Source organism: Argentina silus, assembly GCF_951799395.1.
Source record: "Argentina silus genome assembly, chromosome: 11".
Classification (NCBI taxonomy): domain Eukaryota; kingdom Metazoa; phylum Chordata; class Actinopteri; order Argentiniformes; family Argentinidae; genus Argentina; species Argentina silus.
Window position 1 is genome coordinate 20,286,605 of NC_139665.1, and position 10,000 is coordinate 20,296,604.

At 48.5% G+C, this 10,000-nt stretch overlaps 1 protein-coding gene across 1 annotated transcript in view; it reads right to left on the bottom strand.

Annotated features, from left to right (window-relative positions):
- csmd2 (CUB and Sushi multiple domains 2) overlaps positions 1 to 10,000 on the bottom strand; it is a gene marked incomplete at both ends in the record, with an annotated part of 212,746 nt that overhangs the window by 145,590 nt on the left and 57,156 nt on the right. The window contains 2 exons of the mRNA XM_083680039.1: positions 3,583 to 3,790; positions 8,159 to 8,353. Coding sequence (XP_083536165.1) covers positions 3,583 to 3,790; positions 8,159 to 8,353 — 403 coding nt within the window. The remainder of the gene's footprint in view (positions 1 to 3,582; positions 3,791 to 8,158; positions 8,354 to 10,000) is intronic.

Here is a 10,000-nt window from a genome sequence, read left to right on the forward strand (position 1 = left end):
AAAAAAAAAAAACTTAAACGTTCCACAATTCAAAGGTGTATGGGGACACTTGGAACTATTTTCATCCCTCAAGAGGGATGCAAGAGCTCAGAAATGCATCATGGCCGTTTAAACAGCTGGCGTTAAAAGTCACACTGGTGTGAGTTCCACTTAGTGGCAAGCGTGAGAAACCCCCCCCCCCCCCCCCCCCTCCGCCCACAAAAAAAAAAAAAAAAAAACAGCCAGTGAATTGGCGAGCGCTGGCCGTTATTTACATTGCCTTCGAGTGGATGGTGATGGGGGAGAAAATCGATGTAGATGCAAACACCGTAATACTTGAATAATGCATTCCCCTGGGTAAGCGGAACAGTAACTGTCAGAGTAATGCAGAGAGAAAACAGGATTCTCTCCAAGTGTTTACCTCCTGATCTCTCTGCCACTTTCAATCCACACACACACACACACACACACACACACACACACACACACACACATACACACACACATCTCAGCTATCTTAACACTTTCTGTTGACGGCCTGCTTAGAATGTTAACACCTCTCATACGCCAAACAAAGGGCTCATCGTCGCATTGGAAAAACAGAGGGCAAGTCAAAAAGATCACATTCTCTGTGTCTCTTTCCCTTAAACACACAGACAGAGACAGAGACAGAGACACAGACAGAGGCACACACACACACACACACACACACACACACACACACACACACACATACATATGGAGTCCCCCCCCCATTGGAGTCCATCTCAAATATTAATCAACACTGATGCCAGCAGAACTTCCATGTCCCTTGGTCAGACAGTAACACTTCTGATTGGATAAGGTCTACTCTATCTTCTTAGACTTGTCGATTGCTGTAACGTACACAAAAGCCTGTAGAGACACACAGAATCAAACACGCCATCTGTTCTTGACAGAGGAGATAGCTAGACTGGGCTGGACTCCCATGGACGCATCGATTACCAGTTCAGATCTCATCCGAGTGCAGAAGCCATGACTTCTGCACACAGTACAAAATAAGGTAAGCTGTCCATCTCTATTTTACCTATAGAAAGATGCTGGCCTTGCAGAGCCTTGGATTTGGTTTGAGTTGAAAAACTGCAGTGTTTGTGGATCTATCTAAGGAATTACTCAACCTCACCCCCTATATCTATTGTGAGTTAAACTCAAGGTCTCCCAGATTGATTCTCTTTCCCTCTTCCTTCCGTTCATCCTGCATTCCCTCCCCTTTCCCTCTCCATCACCGCAACCACCATGCTTCAACCATCAGAATCCAACCATTGCCCACCGTACTCTCCCGATACTGTCTCCCTGCTACTGACTATCCCGGTCATTGTAACATCATTAGATATGAATATGCATGAAGGAAAGTGTACATTAGCATGAGCCATAAGACCCCCATCGACCCCTCCCTCTAACCCACCATCCTCTCTGTGGGAGGGGCAGGAGAGAGAGGAGAGACGCCCCAGTGAGTCCTGGCTCTTTGCTGTGTTCGCTAGCCCAGAGAGGTGATGGGGTGTGAAGAGGGGGGGGTGGGGGGCATGGGTTAAGGCCATTTACACCACTACCCTCCCTAATTGGTCTCCACCTCTCTATCTCTCCTCCACCTCCCCTATCTCCCTTGTTCAATCCCTCCCTCCATCAGTCATTGGCACAGTGCCTCCCCCCGGCCATAGTTCAGTGCCTTCCTCGCTTCACGCCGTGAGGCGTCTGTACCGTGGTCATGGTGACAGGGAACAACCTTGGAGTGTCTGTGTTATAAGGTCTAATTATGGCTGGTCTGTCTGATGGGTCTGGTCCCACTCCGGCCCTCGTGTCCTTGATGTAGCTTTCAAAGACACAGGGCCTATGGCCGGTCTGATCACTTTCATGAACAATACCTGTCTTTTAAACAGAGAGAGAAAGAGAGAGAGAGAGAAGATCGATTCCTTCCAAATACTCTTCCTTTGTCATTTGTAGAGCCATCCTTACACCCTTCACCTGACAGTCTCACTAACTAGTAGACAGGGAACAGCAAGTGTGCCCTTTAAAGGCCGGAACAGATCACTGGCGACCAGGGTATATCCTCAACTTAGTCTCTCCTGTGACAAATGATATTATACTGGCACTGTTTTGGATTTGTGACATCTAAAAGACACAGTTCACAGGATTTGTGACACAATTCCCTTTTACAGAGTTATGTGACAATATAACTGTCCTTTATGTGACATCACGATATGATCTACCACAAAAGCCTCGAAATTCAGTATACTCATGTTGATGCAAAAATTGCCCTGCATCGATCGTGCCTTTTTCTTTTTTGACACATTTTTTGGACTTGTCAACTGCCTGTTAGCAGAGGAAGCAAAATGTGGTACAGTACGGCCAAAACAATGGAACAATGGCAGAGGCCTCTTCCCATAGCCCTGTCCCCAGTGCTGCCTGTCCTCTGCAATGTGCCCGATCAACTGTGACTCATGTCATATTGTGTGCCAGCAAACAACACTCTTCTCTCACTTTTCCCGCTCTCCTAGGACTGGGCAGCCATACCACAGGTGCAACACTTCGGGTGCCCCCGAGCAACAATTGCCAGAGAGATGTCTCGGTCAAAAAGCATGTTTTCTGAGCCTGCTGCCATAGGCTGCCGCCAGAGAGCCAATCAAAACTCCAAGGACCGAAGGCCTTGATGGCACTGCAGTAAGAAACAAGTATGCAGGCAAGCGTTCAGTATGAGGAGTTTGGCAAGTGGGACCCAGAGAAGGAGAGCAAAATGCTTTGATGTTCGGCTACATTTTCAGATTCAAGACTTCTCAAGTTTCAAGTACATTCAGAAACTGTTTTTGTTTTCCCACCCACTGGATGACAGAAACTGACAGTGACAGAAGTTTCTGGAGGGATTTGACCATCTGACTCCATCTCCTCGATTGCTTTTCTTCCCTATCTCTCCCTCTCTCCCTGGAACTCCATTGGCATTTCTTTTGGCAGTGTCATTGACCTCTGCCTGCACCCTGTCCCCACCTGCCACCTGCCTCTGGCTGTCACTTCAAACAGCTCTGTCTTTTCTCTCATCCAGTAAGCTCCAAACTCACCCTTAACTGAACTCAGCATGCCTGATTCAACGATAGCAGAGTGTGTGTGTGTGTGTGTGTGTGTGTGTGTGTGTGTGTGTGTGTGTGTGTGTGTGAGTGTGTGTGTGTGTACGTGCATGTGTGCATGTGTTTATGCAACATTAGCAATGGTCATCATTCATTAACCAAGTGAATGATGATGGTTGGACAAGAACAGCAGCAGCTGAAAGCCACTATACCAAAGCAACCGGTGAAACACACACCTTCAGTTCATCAACCAGTACAGTCCTATGTCCAGTCATAGTCTATTTTGGCAGGGTTCTCACTACTGACACAACCCCTCAGTGTTGCTGACTTCCAATAGCCTAACCAGCCAACACTATCCACCACAAGGGCCTCCTCCCCCAATATCTTTCCCAGACAGAAGCCACCTCGGTTGGTGACTCACCACCGAAACAACCCATTTTCCATCACCCCCATCCCCAGATATTTGCATCCTTTCCCCAGACAGAGTGTCCCTCGGCTGGGTACTCACCACTGAGACGAGCCCTCGGTGCCGCTGACCTCCAGCAGGTCGTAGTCGTCCTCCAGCTGGAAGTCGGAGAAGACCAGGGCGATGGTGTCCCCCGGCTCGGCCAGCACGGTCCAGGTACAGTCGGCGTTGTTGCTGTACTCCCCAGGGTAGTTAGGGCTGGTGATCATGCCACTCTGACCACGCAAAGTGCCCCCGCAACCATCATCCGCTGGGGGGAAAGAGAGATGTTAGGGTACTACAGACAGACAGACAGACAGACAGACAGATAGACAGACAGACAGGCAGACAGACAGACAGACAGACAGACAGACAGACAGACAGACTGACAGACAGACTGGTAGACAGACAGACAGACAGACAGACAGACAGACAGACAGACAGACAGACAGACAGACAGACAGACAGACTTGTAAGTCGCTTTGGATAAAAGTATCTGCTAAATGTCAAACAGGTCAAAATGTAGACATACATGCAGAAAGACAGACAGACAGACGGACAGGCTGGTAGATAGGCAGACAGACTGGCAGACAGACTGGTAGACAGACTGACAGCCATGCAGACAGACAGACAGAGAGACAGAGAGACAGAGAGACAGACAGACACCCTACTCTACCCCCTTGATGCAGCAGTATTGAAACTCTCATCCAGTGAAGAGCACAGTACAGTAGTGGGCGGGAGGGGGATAATACTCGTATCAGTGAATAAATACAGATGAATAGAGAAAATTCAGCCTATCTGGTTGTGTCAAGTGGGCTACATCCAACACAGTTAACTGTATGGGATAGTACGTTTGAAGTGAATACTTCATATTGTGTGCTGCATTTTTGAAAGCTTCATCAGCACATGGGAACTTTGTTGAAACATAGAAAGGTGAGCAGTGTTATATAATTTCACTAGTTATGTTCCACTTAATCAGATATATGCTAATGCAATTGTATGCGTGTCCTGTTCTTTTGGCATGGATTTGATTTGACTGGTTGGGCTCGCACCTGGTCACCGACCGAGGCAGAGGACCCCCCCCCCCCAGTGGAAGATGATGCCTGGGTGGCAGATAAGCCAGGACGGAGGGAGGAGAACGGGTATTGGTAGGACATGTAGTATGTTGGTACAATGTCGATGTGTTTGTGAGCATATAACCTGGAGTTTAGCTGTTTGTTTGATCGGTAACAGGTGTGACAAATTGTGTGTGTGTGTGTGGGTGTGTGTCTATGTGTGAATGACACTGTTACTGAGTCAACATGAAGTATGCATCGTGGTGCTTTGTGCATTGCGGTGCTTTGTGGTGTGTGTGTGTGTGTGTGTGTGTGTGTGTGTGTGTGTGTGTGTGTGTGTGTGTGTGTGTGTGTGTGCATTAAGCTAGTCGTATGGCTAGTCGTGTGAGGTGTTCTGAGGGAAGGGGAGGGGCCCCGGAGGCACATGCCCTGACAATCATCCATCCTAGGTGTCACCATGGCAACCCCCCCGCGGGGATGAGAGGGAGCGCACGGAGGAGAGGAAACCTGTGAGGTGTGAACCTGAAGAGAGGAAATCTCCGTCAGAGAGTAAGGAGAGAGGGATGAAGGGGATGACAGGTGACATGAGAGGATGGAGAGGGGGAGAGGGGGGAAAAGGGGGAGAGGAGAGGGAGGCTATGAGAGCGGGGAAGAGTGGGTTTTCCATAGGGAATTGTGACGTGCAGGTCGGCTATTTATGGACTCGTACACACCTCAAAGGTTCATAGACCCGGCCCGAGCCTGTTCCTCTACCTGATATAACGCAGATAAAACAGTGATCCAAACCCAACCCAAACACGCAGACACCAATTAGGTGGAAAATAGTATTGACATTCCGTAGCGCAAACAAGCGTAATAAAAACAAATAATCTTGCATCATTTCAATTTTCCAGGAATGTTTAGGCTAAGCCTATAAAGTAGGAAACAAAATACCAATCCATAACATAGCTTACATTTTCTAAGCCCATTCGACAGGAACCTGCCTGACCCGATCTCATCTCAGTATTGTTTTTGTATTGACCCGAGCCCGTCTGATCCACGGGTAAACCCTTAGGCCCCGCGGTTCTCGGGTTGGCCCACGCATCACAAATAGGGGAGAAACGGTGAGAGAACAGAGAGAGAGAAGAGTAGGGGAGCGAACGCATTCAGTGCCGACGGTGAATAAAGTCACCGAAATTGTCATCATTCTAGAATGACTAGGGTGACCAAACATGCATAAACTATGATGCTTCATTTTCTAGCCAATCAAAGTGTTGTTGCTAGGTAAATACCACATAAAACACTTGACACTGTAGGTGGTGAGTGTTCCGGAATGCTTTGGCAGTTAGTGAGTTAAGGGGGGAGAGGGGAGGGAGGAATGGTTGTCAGGTGATGGTTGAGGAGAGAGAGGGAATGAGGAGAGGGGATATCAGGGAGGATGAAAAGAGCGATTGACATTCCAGACCAGCAGTTTTCTTCACACTTGAGGAAAGTCTCACCCGTCAAAAACCCTCCCTCCCTGTTTTTCTTTCCTTCTTCCCGGTACTCTTTGGTGCAAATCTTAGATTGTTTCCGTTTAGGGATAAGCTGGCATGGACCAGATCGCTCCAAGTTGACGCTAATTTTCTGGCTTTGTCAAGGACCGCATAGAACGTTTCTCTGAGCCAGCTGAGCAGTGGATTTCTAGGCTGTCGGCATGGATTTCATGCTTCCCCATATAGTACAAGGAGCTTCTTAGTCTTCACTGACTGCCATGGCAACCACACACTGTGAGGCAGCACAGACAGTACACACACACGCACACGCACACGCACACTCTTTACGTCGGCCTTGCAGCTTGACAGAGAGAAAAAGACGGCCTTCTACTCGTCAAGAGTCCAATCAGTGAAGTTGAGCAAAATATCCCTCCACTTTGTCTGTGGTATAAGAAACAGCCAGCCAAACTGTACAGCCAGAGAGAGACGGGCCTCCATCTAATCAGCTGCACTCACATGGACAGCTAGCAGGTGGAATGGAAGGGGAAGAGAGAGAGGGTAAAAGAGAGGAAAGGAGGGGACAGAGTGAGTACAAGGCAGAACTACTGCAAAGGGGAAGAGAGGGAGAGGAGAAAGCGGAGAGAGAATGAGGAAAGGTTGGGAGCGGGGGGGGGGGGGAGGAGTGCTACTCTAAGAGGAACAGGTTGACGAGACTGAAAGACTTTGAGGCTTTGAACAAAGAAGCAGGTGAACGATGTGTATGAGTCGTGATGAGTCATGTATCAGAAAGAGGAAGAAAAGGAAAAACAATAGATCCAAGGAGTAACAGATGAGAGGATGACTATGCAGTAGAGGTGGGGAACGTTACAATGATTCAGTCCCTCCAACGTTGTAGCATATTAGACACCCTCCTACTTCGGAGGAGGAGAGAATGTGCCAAGCGGCTGGCCCATTTTGGTGTCGGCGTCTGCAGTCAGACGTACGGGCAGGGTGGGTAATTGGAGTGACATTAACAATACGCTTATGCATTATGAAAAAGCGCTCAGCCATGTACACCGGCTTTTATGTGGTGCTGTGAGACCTCAATTAATCGCGGTGGAAATTGCCGGCTTCGAAAAAACTTGTTGGCGTGTAATTTCTCAAGAGGGAAGTGGTATTTTTATGACACACTGGGTGCCTGGGCGCTTTAATTCCAATGAGGAGGCCAGAGTAGAGGGAGAGAGGGAGAGAGGGAGAGAGGGAGAGAGGGAGAGAAGAATGGCGGGATGTGGGCATTCGATCTCAGAGGGTAGGGGAGGGAGAGAGAGAGAGAGAGAGAGAGAGATGAGACGGGGATAGAAACCAAGGAAAAACAGTGGTAGAGAGGTTGGGATGAGAAGGTAGGAGGGCCAGAGAGACACACAGAGGTATGGATGGATGGATGCGGGGGTGGGGGGGGGGGGGTCCTGTTCTGGCTCTCGATGCCCAGCCATGTGTGCTCTTACGTGGGCTTCCTGACTCCCGGCCTGGGCACAGATGGCTCTGTGTCACACCACTCTGCTCAGCATGCACACTGACTCCAATCAAGGGCCACACATTCACACACTCACACAATCACACAAACACACACACACACACACACACAGAATGACGCACAACGCACACTGACATTATGAATCCTATAATAAAGTATGTTCACTCTCTCTTAAACTCTATTGAGTAGACTCTGAAGCCGTAATTATCCTGATTTCACACACATACACACACCTTGGCAGGTGCCACCGCTGTGGGGGTCCTTGCTAGATCTGAGTGAAGGACAAATGGAGCAGGCACCTGACTGGGTAGCTAACTAAGGGGGTCCTGACATTGTAAATAAGTATAATGACTTTACACATGTCTTCTCCTGTGGAGACCCATGATTTACATCCAACCTTGGCGTGAGTAGCAATCTGCGTGTGTGTGTGTGTGTGTGTGTGTGTTTATGTCTGTGTGTGTGTGTGTGCATGTGTGTTTATGTCTGTGTGGGTGTGTGTGTGTCTGTGTGTTTATGTCTGTGTGTGTGTGTGTGTGTGTGTCTGTGTCTGTGTGTTTATGTCTGTGTGTGTGTGTGTGTGTGTGTGTGTGTGTGTGTGTAATACGCACGTATCCTACCTCTGCAGTAGGGCAGTGGGAAGTCCCATGCGGCATTACCAGCTGACGTAGCCAGGCAGGAGAGGGTGGTGTGACCCTCTAACACGTAGCCTTGGCTACAGCTGTAGCGGATCTTGTCCCCTATGTTGAAGGTGGAGCCCTGCTGGAGACCATTCAACAGCTGGCCAGGGTTACCACACGTGTAGCTGGGCAAGGCTGTGAAGGAGAGAGAGAGAGAGAGAGAGAGAGAGAGAGAGAGAGAGAGAGAGGAGAGACATGTTTAAGAGCTGAGACTAGTTGAATGAATGTCACAAGGAGAGGGGTGACACCTCACATCCACAGCAAAGCCATATCCGGTACGAAACTCGTTTTCTCAGCGCAATAGCTTTCTGAAATCCCTAGGATTGCAGTGTCTCAACCCAATTGTTTTTTTGGTTTTTCTGTTATATGAAAGCCACATCATGAAAACTGAATGTCACGCAGTTGATTCTTTAGTAGATTGACCTTAGCCAGGCAGACAAGCGTGCATGGACACACACACACGCATGCACGCACACACACACACACACACACACACACACACACACACACACACACACACACACAGACATTCAACCTTGTGGTTGATCAGAGCATGTGTTGGACTTTGGATGAATCTCTCGTGCACCACAGGTTCTGGCGGGATCTGCTTCAGAGCCAGATAACGACTGTCACACAACATCTTGCCTGGCTGGCAACTCACCACGTCACAGCACTGATCCAGTCAGGACCATATCCACTCTACCGCTTGAGAGACGAATGGCAACCCATTTAAAGCATATGGCATTACCCTATGAACATACTTCTTTATGTACAATTCTGTCAATGATGTCCAATTCATCCCATTGTTGAACTACAATCAATTCAAAAGGCATATTTACAATACAGTATACATACATACATCTCAACCATCCATCGAAAAACGCTTTGAAATGCCCTCAAACTTGCATGTTAGGGTTGTGTACCCCCTCTAGTATACATGAAACTACTCCCCAGGAAAGCCCCTCTCTGCTGCCCTGAGACGCCTGCCCTTGTGCCTCTGCTCTACAGTTAGCCTGTCAGATTGAGTTGTCTCATCGCCGCTCACCGTTGTGTAGCCTTTGTTTTTGGCCACCGAAGGCCATATTAATGCATTCTGCACTAAGCGCTAACGTATTAGCATAGCCACAAGGACCCTGCCCATTAGCATATTAGCCACAGGCATCGTGGTTGTAGTACAGTAGCATAGCCACAGGGAGCCCTGGTGGTGACAGAGTGTCATTGCATCCCCTGTGGATGCCTGACAGTGTAAGGCCTGGATCTACATTCAACACCTCCTTGTCATGAGATATGAACTCTGGGAAGAGATATGATGATTATCAGGAGGGGGGGAGAGAGGGAGGGAGAGAACGGGAGGGATAGGGACATGAGGCAGAGAGAGAGAGAAAGACAGAGAGAGAGATAAATAGCACAGGGAGATCTGTCTATGCTATGATTGATTTCATTCCATCAGCACTGATTAAGGACACAGATCTGTCACGTTGGAGGTGTGTGTGTGTGTGTGTGTGTGTGTGTGTGTGTGTGTGTGTGTGTGTGTGTGTGTGTGTGTGAGAGAGAGAGAGAGAGAGAGAGAGAGAGAGAGAGAGGTGGGCAGATGATGTGTGTGTCCAAGGCGTGACACTCATCACACTTTCCATTTAGGATTATTAGTTTTGGCAATCAATTAGGTGTAATAGTGCTATTAACTGTTCAGCTGCAGGTCAGGAGCGGCTTGGAGCTCAAGAGTGGCAGACACCCTATCACACTAGCCTACAGATTGGACACAGGAAAAACTGTAACAACTGT